Genomic DNA, 18746 nt, shown 5'->3' on the forward strand with positions numbered 1-18746 from the left:
CACAGTGGAAACTGACAGCTGAAATCTCTGAAGTAGCTTTTTGTATCCTTCCCCTAAACCATGATGTTGAACAATCTTTTTTTTTCAGGTCATTTGAGAGTTGTCAGAGGCTCCCATGTTGCCACTCATTAGAAGAGATGCAAAGATGCTCTCGATGGCTGAGAGAATGGAGTGTGACATGTGGCTCCACTCTCAGGTTTGGTGCTGATTGGTTTGTGCACTGCCCTGACCCACAGGAATATTAGCAAGATGGCTGCTTCCAGAATTTTGTCCCCTTATCAGTCCGTCATAATTAATGAGTTGGGCAATGCTGTGTAATCTCAGACTGCTTGAACTCTTGAACTCAAACACAAAATGGATTCAATCTCGGAGCAAATCACTGCATTTCAAAGGAATTGTACTGCTGAGGACCAGAGAATATTCTTCATAAATTTGGACTCTCGACGGTCACGGGTGCAGTAAATAGAATTCTGTATCTCTCCGCCAAACATCAACATGGCAGCCTTATCGGCTCCTGCAGGCCAAATTCCCTGCTCTTCCCCCAGAAGGAGCTACAGCCTTGGTGAAGGAATTCGGCTCCCCCTTCTCATCTACACCCCCAGCCTGCTGTTGTCTAGCAACATCAGACTTTACACACACGGACAGAAATTGACAGAAATTTAACTCATCTGCACACGACACATGTCTCCCTCCCTACTACCCCCCCCCCCCCCGTGTCTCTCCACTCCCCCCACCCTGGCTTCCTCCTTGCCACCTCAAAGGCAGCACGGTTTTTTTTACTGCTCAGCCTTCAACCCCCAGGCTGAGCGGCGCGGGCCCCTCCTGCTGCGGCCTTCACCCACTTTGCCTCAATTCGGAAGACGGACTACTTCAAGTTCAGTGCACATAAGCAATGTCAAATGTATGTGTGTTGTCTTTCATTTTGATGTGTGCCATTATTACGGTAAACAAGTAATAATTGTGGATTAATTGCTGTATCTTGTCTGAGGTAATTGGAGTGTAAACGTAATTGCCCTTTTTTGGGATCAATAAAGTTGTCTGAAGTCTGAAGAGGGGAAACATTTGCAAATGGCCACCTGAAATACCCTTTCTTATGACTGGATTTGCCTGTGTAACGAGGTCAAGGGTCAATGAGCTTACCAAACCAATTTTGTGTTCCAATAATTAGTGCTAAATGTATTCAAATCAATAAAATGACAAGGGTGCCCAAATTTATGCACCTGCCTAATTTTGTTTAAATAATTATTGCACACTTTCTGTAAATACTGGAAACTTAATTTCACTTTTCAAGTATAAGTGTGTTTGTCTGCTATATGATATACGTATTTAACTGAAATGTCTGATCCAGACAACCAATGATTTATAAAGGAAAATCATGAAAATTATCAGGGGTGCCCAAACTTTTGCATACAACTGTACTAGTCTTCAGAGACTCAGCCCTCGGATGGACACACACACACGCACGCACGCACGCACGCATGCACACACACACACACACACACACACACACACACACACACACACACACACACACACACACACACACACACACACACACACACAGAGTCAAGCAAAGACCAGTTCTGGCTTCAGAGATCCTGCTTTAAAAAAACAGACATATCTATTCAGGATCAAGGCTTCTCTCCTTTAGATGGCGCTATTCTCATTCATGCTTTCTGAATTTTGGTCTGCCACCCTCAGTTTTACTTGGATTTCTGTTTCTAGATGGAGCTGCTTGACTAGTAGTTAATCATGCTACTGTACCAAACCAAACAGAATAATGGGGGGAGAGAACATTTATTTTCTTTTTGTGAGTGGCATGAACTTGCACAGTTAATGTCTGTGTGCTGTAGAAACCTGTGTTGTGAAGGTTACATTTGAAATGTCATAAGTAAGTATTTGAATTACGTCATCAGAGAAATATAACATTACTTGAAGCAACAACTTTACAAACAGTCCCACTGTTCCAAAACTGACCTGTTTATGTGAAATAAAAGTTGCCAGGTTTGTCGCTAGTTGCTAGACAGGATTTTTAGTTGCTAGGGCAGGTCCAAAAGTGGCTAAAGCTGGTGATAAAGTCGCTAAATTGGCAACACTCAGACAGATGTTGCCGAGCAGACATTTATCCTCCACCCCGCTTAATTTAGGGAATAACCCTGTTTTGTCTGTTGATTTGCGGACATTAATGCTGGATTTTATGGTCGCAAATTGAGTTTTACCAGCGTTAGCGGAGCCGGTAAAACAGTAAATGCAGCATTAATGTCCGCAAATCATCAGACACAAGGTGGTTATTCCCATAATCCAATTCCAACATTTGCACCACTGAAGGCTATATCTTAAGCCGTATAATAATATAGTTGGGTAAAAATTTTACGCAAAAAAAGGGTGTGGTCGGTTCGTCAAAGTTTACCGTGGCAACAGCGTCTTCATGCCAAACTGGAAATTCTGTGAGCAGAATCCACATCACTACTGGTATCACTTCATATGGTATCTTAAATTAATCCATTTCGGTGTTGTTGCTCCGCCAGTTGACAGCGCCATTATTGACATCTGCGTAGCAACGTGCGCGGATAGGGTGCGGAGTAACACATTAAATGTGAAACGGTTTTAATATTTTACCACCGTTTACATGATATTTTATGGTCTGAAATCTCACACGATTAACCAATCAGATTTGCCGAAAAAAATTTAATTGGATTAGAATCATGATTATATAACGTCTAAATCAGAGGTGGGAGTAAGTCACTGTCAAGTCATTCTCAAGTCATCAATCTGCAAGTGCCAAGTCAAGTCTCAAGTCAGCTTGCAAACAATTGGTGGTCATTATGACTTGAGACTTGACTTGGGACTTGCAGATTGATGACTTGAGAATGACTTGACAGTGACTTACTCCCACCTTTGGTCTAAATAGATCCGTGTCATTTGATTGGTTGTTTGTATGTCATGTGATATGGATCATTCATCCCATTTGCCATTTTGTTCTATTTACCATGCAATTTTGGATCTATACATTTTGTACCATTGCAGGCTGCAACTACCTCACACTCACACTAGCGGCGATGGCACTTATCTTAAAAACAAACATGGTGGCGATTTGAACAAGCTTATTGGTGCTCAGTCTTCTAACACAAAACAATAAATCCAGTACGCTTTAAGCCGTCTGGAGGTATTTGCAGTATTTGCATCTTGACCTCAAAGAACCAGTGACACACACCAAAATGTAAGTCTCTTGTTTATAAATTACTAAAATGACAAGAATCTATTTTAGGCGTTATATAAAACAAATAATGAATGTTGCGCCTTGTTGAATGGAACATTCCATCTTTCACATTATGAAATATTCTTACAATTCTTGTGGTTGCTGTCACGTCATGTCGGTGAAGTGGCCAATCCAAAGGCGAGAGTTTGTACTTCCGTGATAGCTTGCTTCTGTCAGCCAGCTGATTGCTCTCATTGCCTGGAACAGTAAGATTTATACACCAAACTGACCTGAAATCAGTGGTGGCGCCAGGAAATTTTTGTTGGGGGGGCTGAGAGGGGGCTGGGGTAAAAGTTGGAGGAGCTCCACAAAATGTCGTCGAAATGAACAATATACAGTAAATTGCTTTATAAATGCCAAGGTATATGTTTTAGTCACCCGTGCTCCTCTAAAATGTGGTATCAATGCACACATACATCACTTAGAATGATTGCAAGTTCAGTAAACTTGCACATAGGTATACAAACTGAATTCATTGAAATGGTGCTCAAGACAATGGATGGAATCAACCTTACACAAATCGTCTATAGCATATATATCATATGGCCGTAATAAATATTTAGGAAACCTAAATTTTTGGAGTATGGAGTTAAATTTGTCTCATTAATATTTGCAAATGGACAGAGGGTGATTTACAAATATCCTTTGATTTGTGCACGTGTTTTGTGATCCACAAACACAAATTTCTGATTTGTAACTTGTGTGTGGGTTTTTACAAATAAATATTTATTTGCAAAACTGAAAATTCTGTTTGTAAAGGGTGATTCAGCATTGGTGGATCACCGAACACGCACATTCATCACTTTGCTCAGTTATGCAATATTGAGACATTCTCAGCGCAAAACTGCAGTTGAGATCCACAAATATGTCAGTCGCTATTCACATTATTGGCAGAATTATTGAGAGGGGGGCGCTTGGCTTATTATTGGGTGGGCTTAAGCCCCCAAATCCCCCCTTGGCGCCTCTACTGCCTGAAATGAACCATTGTACATTAAATATACTTTATTGATGAGTCTGACCCCTTTTAAAAGTGACCAGTTTACATGTTTTTGTATTGAGTTTGCTGATGTGTTCACAGACAAAACCCGCTCCTAGAGGTTAAATGCCCGGATGACCGACCTCGAGAATTGCACGCATAAACATTCATTATTTGTCTAATATTCTGTAAAAAACCCCAAAACAAAACAAAACAAAAAAACAGTTCATAATGCTGAAGGTGCATCTGCGTGATGGTGCTCCCCAAATGTGACAGTGCAGCATCAGAAAGAGCACAAACTGAGATTCTGCCACTTTGGAACGTCCTACATAGAAGGAGCGTGACAACCAACCCCGGCCTCCCCTCCTCCCCTCCCCCTCCTCCTCCTCCTCACGCGCACAAACCCATTACTACATCGCAGCAGCGCTCGTGGAGGGACGGAGAGGCAGCGCGCGCGCGGAGCGATGGTTGTAGCAGGAGCGGCTTGGCACCGCTCTGTTTACGGCGCGACACCTTTTTCTCCCTCTCTCCGCGAGGCTGAAGACTCCTCTTCTCCTCTCCCCCTGCCTCCTTCGGGAGGTCGACCAGCCTGCTGAAGTTACCGCAGATGAGGAGTGAAAGAAAAGCGCGGAAGAAGAAGAAGAAAAAAAGGTCTTGCGCGCGCGCGCTGGAATCCAGAGCGGCCCAGCGTTCGTAGCCGCTGGTTCCGCTCTCTTTAGAGCATCTGTCCCCGCTCCGAGAGTCCCGTCATAAGCCGGAGGGGCAGACCTCCTGATCCGCTCAGGGGTGACCGGGGGAAGGAGGGAAGCTTCCAGACCATAGGAGGCTGTTCGGGGCCGCACCTCCCCGCGGTGAGGCCGCGCTGAAGCGCCGCTGTGTCGGAGGATGCTGCGGCTGTAGAGCGGCTCAGAGGGAAGATGGGGAAGGACCAGGAACTGCTGCAGGCGGTCAAGACCGAGGACCTGCTCACCGTGCAGAAGCTGCTGCAGAGGCCACGGCCCGGGAAAGCCAGTAAGACCTCATCCTTTCTGATTTTTCACCGAAGGCGTTACTCGTGGTCAAGCTGATGAGATGCTTGATAAAAAAACAACAAAAAACAAACAAACAAAAAAAAAACACAAATGCTGGCTCAATAGAATATGTATGGATTTGTGTGTCTGTGTTTGTGTGAAAGATGGATAGGTTGTATGGAATTAAGTGATTGGTTGAGAACTGAGTAGGGCAAAGTCAACAATTTTAATTCCAGAAGATCATGCAAAAAATACCAAACATTTTCAGTGAATTATTTCTTTCAAATGTGAAAATGGTCTGTTATTGCCTCCCATTACATATCAGTGTATATTGAATATCTTATGGTTTTACAGTTGATTGAAGAAATCAAGACAAATGACAACTTTGTCGTTTATTGCGTCCTTGATGGACGTAAAAAAATCATCTGTGTTTATTTATTTGTCTGTCTGCAGGATTACATCAAAACCACTGCACGGATTTTGATGAAATTTGCACCATAGATAGATATTAGGGCATGGAAACACCACTGAATTTTGGAGGTGATCCGGATCTGGATTCTGGATCATGATTTCACTTTATATATGTTTATGTAAAAAAAAAAAATCTACTGCACGGATTTTGACAAAATTTTCACCATAGATAGATATTAGGGCATGGGAAACACCACTGAATTTTGGAGGTGATTCCGATCCACATCTGGATTCTGGATCATGATTTCACTTTATATATGCTTATGTAAAAAAAAAATCTACTGCATGGATTTTGATGAAATTTTCACCATAGATAGATATTAGGGCATGGGAAACACCACTGAATTATGGAGGTGATTCCGATCCACATCTGGATTCTGGATCATGATTTCACTTTATATATGCTTATGTAAAAAAAAAAAAATCTACTGCATGGATTTTGATGAAATTTTCACCATAGATAGATATTATGGCATGGGAAACACCACTGAATTTTGGAGGTGATCCGGATCCGCATCCGGATTCTGGATCAAGATTTCACTTTATATAGGTTTTTAAGAATTACATCCAAACTATTTCACGGATTCTCACCAAATTTACACCACAGATAGATATTAGGGCATGGAAGACTCCACTGAATTTTGGAGGTGATCCAGATCAGGATTGGTGGACATCAGAAACCTCAGATTTCTCTTGTTCCAGTATTTTGAAAATAATCATTAGTTGCAGACAGTTTGTGTTATTAAACGGCATATCAGAGCCTAATTGGTTAATTGGGGAATGACATCAAATGTTGAGCTTCCTGTGTGAATGCACTGCAGCAGCAGCAGCAGGAGCAGCAGCAGAGAGAGAATATCACATTGTATAAAAAGAGTAATGATGCTGCTTTGTAATTGATGCTCAACATCATCTTTATTGCCAGACTCAGTGTGCACGTGCAGTCGGGCACACATGGAGCATGCAAAACTTCTGTGTCATTTTGCAGATCCATAAATAAGCATGACAGGCGTTGATCTTAGAGTAATGATCAGGCTTTTTGGCAGCTTGTGCACAAACTGATGGGCAGGGTTTTCCATCACACAGCTGGCAAAATTTAGTGTCTATGTGTGAGTCTTCACTTTGTTAATGGGCTTTTCAGCAAGCTAATATGTAGGTTACCAGATACTGTTGGGGAAAGTGTAGTGACACGGACCCACAACAGGGGGCGCAAATGAACGGTCAATAGATGAGCCAAAAGGTAACAATTTAATGTTGTGAATGTGCACAACGAATATACAGACAATCTCAGAATCTGATAGCAGTCAATACACAAAGGTGACGTGTGGGCAGGCTCGAGGATAGAAGACGTCTGTCCTGAGAAGAGCCGGAACCACACGATTTCCGCCGCCACCGAACCTGGTGAATACTGGAGCCGCCAAGTCCCGAATTCCCAGGTGATCACTGTCCCCGACTGTCGGATCTGGTACTGCTGGCGAGGAGCACAAACAGTGAGATGTGGGTGTGTGCACACCCAGTAACCAAAACAGTCAGAAGGTGGAAAGTCACCTCCACCCCTAATCACACACTCGTGCAGCTCCTGTTAACCACTTATCTGGTTGGGGTATGAAGCGAAGCCGTCGCTGTTCACACCAAACGCCAATCCAGCAGGTAAGGCTCACAACAGGAAAGCGGCTGCAAAAAGAGTTCAGACTATGACACAGTTTTCAGTACAGCAGAGAATATTACCTTCACAGGTAGATGATATCTCGGCAATGAGGTGGAGATGACGTCTGGGTTTTATGGAGTAGTAAGATGAAGTGTAGATGGGTGACAGCTGTCATGAGATAATGAGTGACAGCTGTCACCCCCGGCTGTGTCCGTGGCGGCAGCGCCCTCTCGTGCCTGAAGCCCGCACTTCAGGCAGGGCGCCCTCTGGTGGTGGGCCAGCAGAACCTCCTCTTCTGGCGGCCCACACAACAGATACTTTGGAAATAGATGCTAAGCTTTATAGTAAAAAATAGTTCACAGACACAGAGAGGGAATTCATTAGACATGTAGATGTGCACCGCCAGTTTACTTTAACTCTTCTATGATCTGCGTTTCTAGCCCTAGAGTGACTGGATGAATAGCGCCCCTCTATAAAAACATGTTTTGTTCTGCTGGATCTGAACTTTTATCCAGATCTAAACCAAATCAAACACATCCACAGTTATTATCACTATAAATATGTCATAGCTCCTGAGAAATGAGTCAAACAATGGCCTCTTACAGTGTTACAGAATTAAAACAGACATTCTTGGATCTGACGTACAATCCAGAACCACTCCAAAATTTAATGGCCTCTTAACGTGGTCCATGCTCCATCCCTCCAGTGTCATGCAAATGGGCCTGGTAGTGTTTGCACAACCCTCCACAGCAGAGGTCAAAATGTGTTTTTTAAGTAACAGCTCATTACGTCCTCCAAGGATGTAATAAAATCATTGTTTATTTATTTGTCTGTCTGTTAGCAGGATTACGTCAAAACTACTGCAATGATTTTAACGTAATTTTCACCACAGATAGACTCCATTACATTTTGGAGGTTATCCGGATCCGGATTCTGATTATGATTCTGGATCAATATATCACTTAGGCTTTGAAGGATTAAGTAAAAACAAAGCAAAACAAAACTACATCATGGATTCTCACTAAATTTTCACCACAGATAGATATTGGGCCATGGAAGACTCCATTACATTTTGGAGGTTATTTGGATTGGTGGACGTCAGAAATCTCAGATTGCTCTTGTTTCTGTTTGTCAATCAATTAATCAATCAATCAACAACTTTATTAATCCTACAAGGGGCAATTTCATTTGAGCAGTCTGTAAAAAAAACATAACAATATATAACAGCAATAAAACTAATAATAATATATATATATTTTTTTTTGCCTCCTTGCTCTCGGCCGAGACAGTCGCATTTTTCTCGTCTCCCTCCCTCCTTATCTTTCCTGCTTCTGTGGCGTGTTGTCTGTGAGGCTGCCAGCTTTGCTCTTCTGGAAACAGCAAAAATGGATCTGTTAAAGTGGTCTCTGAATGCAATTGACACTATTTTTTCTACAAGACACTCAGGAGCGGAGGACCCGACCTGTCCTGCCGGGACACATGTGATGGACTACGTGATGGACAGTTGGAGGAAATGGCAGGTCATGTGCCTTTACACGCTGTCTGTGGAGGATGTCGAAGATGTGTATATATTTGGCATGGTGGTGACCGGGTTTCTGCTGTGTGGAGCTGGCATAGCGCTGGTTTACCAGAAAATTAAGAAAGTGGAAGTGGCAATAATTGGCCCGTCCAGGCTGCCCCACATGATTGATTCGATTGGAAGGGCAGTGTCAGCTCAGTCGGCGGGTGTTAACCGCGCGTTGGATACCATCTGCGGGAAGATTGCTGCGCTGGAAAACCGCATTGATCGTCAGTAATGACCACATCTCCTCTCTTAATTCAGATGTATTGGAAGCCACTCTCTCAGACTGTGGAATCTTTCAGGCGTCTGCTAATCTGGATTTTCATTGGGCTTCCCAAAACACAGCTGCACTTCAAGGCCGCTGTGATAAAAACCTCCAGGAGAAGAACAACGCTCATGCCTCACCCCCCCTCGTCTCCCCCCGCCCTCAGCTTCTCCAGCTCTGACGTTGACTGTGGACAGTGGACTGTTCAGGGCTGGGCCCCTCCTCCCTCCAGTTTGGTCAAACAAGGCCGTTGATGGCGCCTAAAGGCGGCCTCCGGGTGTTCTGTCTGATAACTGGACTCTTACAAATCTCGGTCGTTGTCTCTCGTCCTGTTGTTGTGTGTGGTCATTGTTCATTGTGCTGATGGTTTTTTTTCCTGCTTTGCTGCTGCGTGATTCAATGCAGCAGCAATGAAGGTTTTTCTTTCCCAAGTTTTACCTTGTGTGTGCTTTTTATATGTGTTCATGTACCGGGCCGGCTTATGTGTGTGTTGTCTGTCGCCATGAGGCTGGTCAAGGTTTGCTCAGCCCCGCTGTTGACCTAAGGCAGGGATATACATCTGGAGCTGGTCCCCGGGCGCCTAAAGGCGACTTCTGCTCCTAACTGGCAATTAGGATGGGTTAAATGCAGTAATCACATTTCATTGTGCAGGGAACATGTTCCTTTGTGCATATGACAATAAAATTCTTTTGAATCCTTTGAATCCTTAAAACAGACTTAAGAAGTTAAAATGAAGAGCAAGAATAAATAAGTAAATAAAAACATGGCAGACCTACGGAGCATTTAAAAGTCAAATTGCCGAAGGTATAAACAACTTTAAAAACCGGTGTTGCATTAAATGGAAATTAGATGCTGCCAACCAGTGGTTGGTAGTGTTGCCTCACAGGGAGAAGATACGAGAATCACTTCCCACCTGCTAAGTCTGTCACTATAACAAATTTTGGTTTTCAGGTGTGTTGAATGGCTGCATCTTTAATTATACGAGTAGTACTTTTCTGAGTATTTTGTTGGGAAAGTGTAGTGACACGGACCCACAACAGGGGGCGTAAATGAACAGACAATGGAAGGAGTCAAATTATAACACTTTACTGTTGTGAATATCACAACCAAACACAGCAGATTCAGAATGTGCAACAGTCAATTAATAAAGGTGTCGTGTGGGCAGGCTCGACGATAGGAGACGCCCGTCTGGAAACGAACCGGAACCACACGATTTCCACCGCCACCTGAACCCGAGGAATACTGGAGCCGCCAAGTCCCGGAGTCCCCAGGTGGCCACCTTCCCGGCGTGTCGGATCTGGTACTGCTGGCAGAAAGCAAAAGACAGTCAAAGGGTGGGTGTGTGAACACCCAGTAACAATGGTGGGAATGCCACCTCCACCTCTCACTCAACACGTTGCAGCGGTCTCAGATGAAAAGGAGCGCCGTCTTGCACAGCCTCCGCAAAAATGACCGGTTCTCCTGCAAACACTCACAATAACAGATTTATAAATCTCACAAAAAGGGCGGAGAGTATTACCTCCAGATGAAGATGATATCTCGGCAGTTTGGTGGAGGTGTCTTCCTGCTTTTATACCAGATGTGTTGATTAGTGACAGCTGTCACGGATGATGGGTGACAGCTGTCACCACGGCTTGTTCCTGAGGCGGCAGTGCCCTCTCGTGCCTGAAGCCCGCACTTCAGGCAGGGCGCCTTCTGGTGGTGGGCCAGCAGTACCTCCTCTACAGCGGCCCACACAACAGGACCCCCCCCTCAACGGGCGCCTCCTGGCGCCCGACCAGGCTTGTCCGGGTGGCAACGATAGAAATCGGCCAGGAGGGCCGGGTCCAGGATGAAGCTCCTCTTCACCCAGGAGCGTTCTTCGGGTCCATACCCCTCCCAGTCCACCAAATACTGGAAACCCCGGCCCATTCGACGGACTTCCAAGAGCCGGCGAACTGTCCAAGCCGGCTCCCCGTCGATAACACGGGCAGGAGGCGGCGCTGGACCGGGTGCACAGAGGGGCGAGGTGTGATGCGGTTTTATCCTGGAGACATGAAAGACCGGATGGATCCGCAGTGAGGCCGGGAGTTGGAGCCTCACTGCAGTAGGACTGAGGACCTTGAGGATGGGGAAGGGTCCAATGAATCGGTCTTTTAATTTGGGGGACTCGACCTGGAGTGGAATGTCCTTGGTGGAAAGCCATACCTCCTGCCCGGGCTGGTATGCGGGGGCCGGGGACCGTCGACGGTCTGCATGGGCTTTAGCCCTCGTCCGGGCCCTCAACAAGGCCGAACGGGCGGTGCGCCACACCCGACGGCATCTCCGCAGATGGGCCTGGACCGAGGGCACACCGACCTCTCCCTCCACCAAAGGAAACAAAGGGGGCTGGTACCCCAGACACCTCGAACGGGGAGAGGCCGGTGGCAGAGGACACCTGGCTGTTATGAGCGTACTCGATCCAGGCCAGATGTTCACTCCAAGCCGTCGGGTGTGCGGAGGTCGTGCACCTGAGGGCCTGCTCCAACTCCTGGTTGGCCCGTTCGACCTGTCCGTTAGTCTGCGGGTGATACCTAGATGAGAGGCTTACAGTGGCCCCCAGTTCCCGGCAGAAACTTCTCCACACCTGCGAGGAGAACTGGGGACCGCGATCCGAAACGATGTCTGTTGGTATCCCATGCAGCCGGACAACATGGTGGACGAGGAGATCCGCCGTCTCCTGGGCCGACGGGAGCTTCGGGAGGGCCACAAAGTGGGCCGCCTTGGAGAAATGGCCCACTATCGTGAGTATGGTGGTGTGTCCCCGGGACGGCGGGAGGCCCGTGACAAAATCCAGACCGATGTGGGACCAGGGGCGGTGAGGCAGGAAGTGGCTGTAGAAGTCCCTGTGCCTTCTGGTGGTCAGCCTTGCCCCTGGCACAGGTGGTGCAGGCCTGGATGTAAGCCCGGACATCAGTCTCCAGGGACGCCCACCAGAAGCGCTGCCGGACTACTGCCATGGTCCTACGCACCCCTGGGTGGCAGGAGAGTTTGGACCTGTGACAGAAGTCCAGGACGGCAGCCCTGGCCTCTGGTGGGACGTATAGTCTGTTCTTCGGTCCTGTTCCGGGATCCGGGCTCTGTGCCAGGGCCTCCCGGACGGTCTTCTCCACGTCCCAGGTCAGAGCAGCCACGATAGTGGACTCCGGGAGAATGGGTTCCGGTGGATCCGACAGCTCGGTCTTCACTTCCTGTTCATGCACCCGGGACAGGGCATCCGATCTTTGTTTTTTGGTCCCGGGGCGGTAGGTGATCCGGAAGTCAAAATGGCCGAAAAACAGTGACCAGCGGGCTTGCCTGGGGTTCAGTCGCTTGGCGGTCCTGATATACTCCAGGTTCCGGTGGTCAGTGAAAACCGTGAAAGGCACTGACGCTCCCTCCAGCAGGTGTCTCCACTCCTCAAGGGCCTCTTTCACCGCAAGGAGCTCTCAATTGCCCACGTCATAGTTCTGCTCTGCTGGGGTCAACGTGCGGGAAAAATAGGCACACGGGTGAAGAACCTTATCGGTTTCTCCGCTCTGGGATACCACGGCTCCTATCCCTGAGTCAGAGGCGTCCACTTCAACCACAAACTGGCGACCAGGATCGGGCTGCACCAAGACCGGTGCAGTCGAGAACCGGTGTTTCAACTCCCTAAACGCGGCTTTGCACCGATCTGACCAGGTGAAGGGAACTTTTGGTGAGGTCAGGGCCGTCAGGGGGCTAACAACCTGACTATACCCCTTAATGAACCTCCTGTAGAAATTTGCGAAGCCGAGGAACTGTTGCAGCTTCCTACGGCTTGTAGGTTGGGGCCAGTCTCTCACCGCTGCGACCTTGGCCGGATCCGGGGCGACGGAGTTGGAGGAGATGATAAACCCCAGGAAGGACAAAGAAGTGCGGTGAAACTCACACTTCTCGCCCTTCACAAACAACCGGTTCTCCAACAACCGCTGCAGGACCTGACGTACATGCCGTACATGGGTCTCAGGGTCCGGAGAAAAGATGAGTATATCATCCAGATATACGAAGACGAATCGGTGCAGGAAGTCCCGCAAGACGTCATTAACCAAAGCTTGGAACGTCGCGGGGGCGTTAGTGAGGCCGAACGGCATGACCAGGTACTCAAAATGACCTAACGGGGTGTTAAATGCCGTCTTCCATTCGTCTCCCTTCCGGATCCAAACTAGGTGGTATGCGTTCCTAAGATCCAACTTTGTGAAGATTTTGGCTCCATGCAGGGGGGTGAACACTGAATCCAACAAAGGCAACGGGTATCGGTTGCGAACCGTGATCTCGTTCAGCCCCCGATAATCAATGCATGGACGAAGACCGCCATCTTTTTTTCCCACAAAAAAGAAACCCGCTCCCATCGGAGAGGTGGAGTTACGGATCAGCCTGGCAGCTAAGGAGTCCCGGATGTAGGTCTCCATCGATTCGCGCTCTGGTTGGGAGAGGTTGTACAGCCTGCTGGACGGGAACTCCACGCCTGGCAACAATCGATGGCACAATCATATGGACGGTGCGGGGGAAGAGTCAGTGCCCGATCCTCGCTAAAAACGTCAGCAAGATCGTGGTACTCAACCGGCACCACCGACAGATTGGGGGGTACTTGGACCTGCTCCTTAGCCTGGGAACCGGGAGGAACCGAGGATCCCAAACACATCCAATGGCAGGTTTCGCTCCACTGTACCACCACCCCGGACGGCCAATCAATCCGGGGATTGTGTTTCAACATCCAGGGGAACCCCAGAATCACACGGGAGGTAGAAGGAGTCACAAAAAACTCAATCTCCTCCCTGTGATTCCCTGACACTACCAGAGTTACTGGTGGTGTCTTGTGTGTGAGTAAAGGGAGTAGGGTGCCATCTAGTGCTCGCACCTGCAATGGTGTAGGTAGCACCACCAGAGGGAGCCCTACCTCCCTGGCCCATCTGCTGTCTAACAGATTCCCTTCTGACCCTGTGTCTACCAGTGCTGGGGCCTGAAGGGTTAAATCCCCACTAAGGATTGTAACTGGGAGTCATGCGGCAATACGAGGTCTGTCCAAAAAGTATCAGACCTTTTTATTTTTTTCAAAAACCTTATGGATTTGAATCATGTGTGCTTGCATGAGCCAACCTTGAACCTTCGTGTGCATGTGTGAGTTTTTTCACGCCTGTCGGTTGCGTCATTCGCCTGTGAGCAGGCTATGAGTGAGCACTGGTCCTCCCCCCTCGTTGGATTTTCATTTTGAGGAAATTGTCTGAACGATTGGAGCAGCGCTGAATCAAATTTTTCCAGAAACTGTGAGAGACAGCCAGGTGGAAACCATTCGGAAGATTCAAACGGCTTTCGGTGGCTTTTCAGTCGAGTAAGTATCCGAGGAATTGTGTAAGAGCTGGACATGTCACAACATGTCCTGTGAGACTTCCAACTTCCACACGTCTTTCATTACAAAATCTCCTGTAACAATGGAATGTGCCAAAAAAGTGCTGATGTCCACCTCTTCTGCAATTTCTCTGGTAGTCAGACGACATCCCGGATCAACACAGCGTTCACTTTGGAAATGATCTGGTCGTTTCAGCATGTCGATGGCCGATCGGAGCGCGGCGCACCCTCCGCCATTGTGCGCCGTCTTTAAACCGGTTGTAACGCTCCTTAATCTGTGTGATGCCCATAGGATTGTCACCGAAAGCCGCCTGAATCTTCCGAATGGTTTCCACCTGGCTGTCTCACAGTTTCTAGAAAAATTTGATGCAGCAAAGCTCCAAATCGTTCCACCTCGTAATGAAAATCGCATGCGCATGAAGGTTCAAGGTTGGCTCATGCAAGCACACATGATTCAAATCCATATGGTTTTTGAAAAAAATAAAAAGGTCTGATACTTTTTGGACAGACCTCGTATGTGTGTGTCCCACGTGAATTTTTTGGCCCACCCTAAGCCCAGTCTCTAGGGGCGGGCGTTGGTGTTTAACCGTTCGGGGCAATCGCTCAATTGATGCTCCATTGAGCCACAAACAAAACACGCCCCGCGTGGAAACCTCCTCTGTCTATTAGGTGGTCTAAATGTGGCCCTGCTCATGTCCATAGCTTCGTCAGCAGGGGGAGCTGTCGCCCCACGGGACGTAGAGACCAGGGAGTGTGGGAAGGGCGGACCTTTCTCGGACCCGGAAGGAAGAGGGACGGCGCGCGCCCGGCCACGTCCTTCGTCTCATTCCCGACGGCGTTCCTCCAACCGATTGTCTAACCGTATAACGAGATCAATAAGCCCATCTAATTCCCGCAGTTCATCCTTGGCCACTAGGTGCTCCTTTAGGACTGATGACAGTCCGTTTACAAAGGCGGCGCGGAGCGCAGCATTATTCCAGCCGGACCTCGCAGCCGCGATGCGGAAGTCGACTGCATAAGCGGCTGCGCTCCGGCGTCCCTGTCTCATCGACAGCAGCACGGTTGAAGCGGTCTCTCCCCTGTTAGGGTGATCAAACACAGTTCTGAACTCCCTCACAAACCCAGTGTATGTGTGAAGGAGCCGTGAATTTTGCTCCCAAAGTACCGTAGCCCAAGCGCGTGCCTCTCCCCGAAGCAGAGTGATCACATAAGCTATTTTGCTTGCGTCTGACGCGTACATGACGGGACGTTGTGCGAAGACGAGCGAACACTGCATAAGAAAGTCCGCGCACGTCTCCACACAACCTCCGTACGGCTCAGGAGGGCTTATGTATGCTTCAGGGGATGGTGGGGGGGGTTGTTGAACCACCACTGGAACATTAATATCTAGCACAGGATCGACAGGAGGAGGAGCTGCAGCAGCGCCCTGAGCGCTCGCCGCCACTTGCGCGGAGAGAGCCTCCACCCTGCGGTTCAGGAGGATGTTTTGCTCGGCTATTTGATCCATTCGAGCCGTAAAGGCGGTGAGAATATGCTGTAGCTCACCAATCACGCCTCCTGCAGATGCCTGCGCTCCCTGCTCTCCCATTGGTTGTTCAACAGCCTGGTGACGCCCCTCGGAGTCCATGACGCTGGCCGAGATATGCTGTTGGGAAAGTGTAGTGACACGGACCCACAACAGGGGGCGTAAATGAACGGACAATGGAAGGAGTCAAATTATAACACTTTACTGTTGTGAATATCACAACCAAACACAGCAGATTCAGAATGTGCAACAGTCAATTAATAAAGGTGTCGTGTGGGCAGGCTCGACGATAGGAGACGCCCGTCTGGAAACGAACCGGAACCACACAATTTCCACCGCCACCTGAACCCGAGGAATACTGGAGCCGCCAAGTCCCGGAGTCCCCAGGTGGCCACCTTCCCGGCGTGTCGGATCTGGTACTGCTGGCAGAAAGCAAAAGACAGTCAAAGGGTGGGTGTGTGAACACCCAGTAACAATGGTGGGAATGCCACCTCCACCTCTCACTCAACACGTTGCAGCGGTCTCAGATGAAAAGGAGCGCCGTCTTGCACAGCCTCCGCAAAAACGACCGGTTCTCCTGCAAACACTCACAATAACAGATTTATAAATCTCACAAAAAGGGCGGAGAGTATTACCTCCAGATGAAGAAGATATCTCGGCAGTTTGGTGGAGGTGTCTTCCTGCTTTTATACCAGATGTGTTGATTAGTGACAGCTGTCACGGATGATGGGTGACAGCTGTCACCACGGCTTGTTCCTGAGGCGGCAGCGCCCTCTCGTGCCTGAAGCCCGCAGTTCAGGCAGGGCGCCTTCTGGTGGTGGGCCAGCAGTACCTCCTCTTCAGCGGCCCACACAACATATTTGATATTTTGCGCCATCTTGTTTATATTTGCGCTGTTGGGGCAAATGCGTCCTTAACAGCAAACTGTTGGGGACAGAGAAAGACGGGAGGTCTCTCCATGTCTGTCTTCAGTTTTTGTTCCCAGTTGGGGAAACTGGATGGGATGGTGATGTTTAAGGTGAATTTTCAGGTTGGTTGTATTTCCAGTTTTTGTTGCCACTGTTCTCAGGCAAAATCGACATAGGGTCTCGTTAACTTTCAGTTCTCATTCTCACTCATTCAACTTCAGTCCAAAATGTTCCCACACTGGAGCTGTGGAATTAGGCTTTTTGAAACCAAGTCCATGTTTTCTTCAAATCTTACTGGATGGAAACTTTCTGGGTATAATTGTGCAGTCGACTCAGCTAGGTGTTTACTGTGGCACGCTGTTCACTCAGTGTGTGCATGGGTGCAGCGCCTCGTACACAGCCCCTCCTTCTGCAGACAGCGGGCTGAGAGGGACAAAAGAAGCAGCGTGACCCGCTGGATGGCAGTAACAAACATGCATGTAAAGTGCGATATATGGAGGCCAACCAAATGATCGTGTTCGTTTTTGTACATTGAATAATATGTCGATATATCAATTATTGCGACAGGCCTACCACCTGGTCCTTTCTGGGTGGAGTTTGCATGTTCTCCCTGTAATTGTGTGAGTTTCCTCCGCGTTAGTGTTAGTGTTAGGTTAGGTTAGGTGATTTTGAAACTTTAAATTGACCTTAGGTGAGAGTGTAAACGTGTTTGTCTGTTTATATGTGGTCCTGTGATAAATTGGCTTCCTGTCCACCGTGCACCTTGAATCTCGCCCAGTGACCGCTGGGATAGGCTCCATCTCTCCTGTGACCCTTAACTGGAATGAGCGGGTGAAGAACATGAATGGATGACAAAAACAATGTCTTACATAAAATGAACATCCATCAACAAATAGAAGTGAACAAATATGCAACTTCAAGTGCAGTAAAGAGGAGAGCTAAAATCAAATTTATTAAATTCTGATGTACTTTATTTTGCTGTTCTGATGATTTTGTTTTCTGCAGGCACTATAAGGATTTATCAGCCAAATGTTTTTCTGTTGTACAGCCCACTGTATTGTGTGGGCACAACAGGGTAAAGATAGAATAACATAGATAGATAGATAGATAGATAGATAGATAGATAGATAGATAGATAGATAGATAGATAGATAGATAGATAGATAGATAGATAGATAGATAGATAGATAGATAGATAGATAGATAGATAGATAGATAGATAGATAGATAGATAGATAGATAGATAGATAGATAGATAGATAGATAGATAGATAGATAGATAGATAGATAGATAGATAGATAGATAGATAGATAGATAGATAGATAGATAGATAGATAGATAGATAGATAGATAGATAGATAGATAGATAGATAGATAGATAGATAGATAGATAGATAGATAGATAGATAGATAGATAGATAGATAGATAGATAGATAGATAGATAGATAGATAGATAGATAGATAGATAGATAGATAGATAGATAGATAGATAGATAGATAGATAGATAGATAGATAGATAGATAGATAGATAGATAGATAGATAGATAGATAGATAGATAGATAGATAGATAGATAGATAGATAGATAGATAGATAGATAGATAGATAGATAGATAGATAGATAGATAGATAGATAGATAGATAGATAGATAGATAGATAGATAGATAGATAGATAGATAGATAGATAGATAGATAGATAGATAGATAGATAGATAGATAGATAGATAGATAGATAGATAGATAGATAGATAGATAG

At 46.9% G+C, this 18746-nt stretch overlaps 1 protein-coding gene across 9 annotated transcripts in view; it reads left to right on the forward strand.

The window, feature by feature from the left end:
* The first annotated feature begins 4667 nt into the window (after positions 1-4667).
* Positions 4668-18746, forward strand: part of caskin1 (CASK interacting protein 1) — a 333760-nt gene continuing 319681 nt past the window's right edge. For 8 of the 9 annotated variants that reach the window (XM_034189754.1, XM_034189755.1, XM_034189758.1 and 5 more), the window contains exon 1: positions 4668-5246. In XM_034189754.1, coding sequence (XP_034045645.1) covers positions 5153-5246 — 94 coding nt within the window. In that variant the 5' untranslated portion in view covers positions 4668-5152. The remainder of the gene's footprint in view (positions 5247-18746) is intronic. The other variant, XM_034189752.1, reaches the window with a different exon arrangement.

Source organism: Thalassophryne amazonica, chromosome 16, assembly GCF_902500255.1.
Source record: "Thalassophryne amazonica chromosome 16, fThaAma1.1, whole genome shotgun sequence".
Classification (NCBI taxonomy): Eukaryota; Metazoa; Chordata; class Actinopteri; order Batrachoidiformes; family Batrachoididae; genus Thalassophryne; species Thalassophryne amazonica.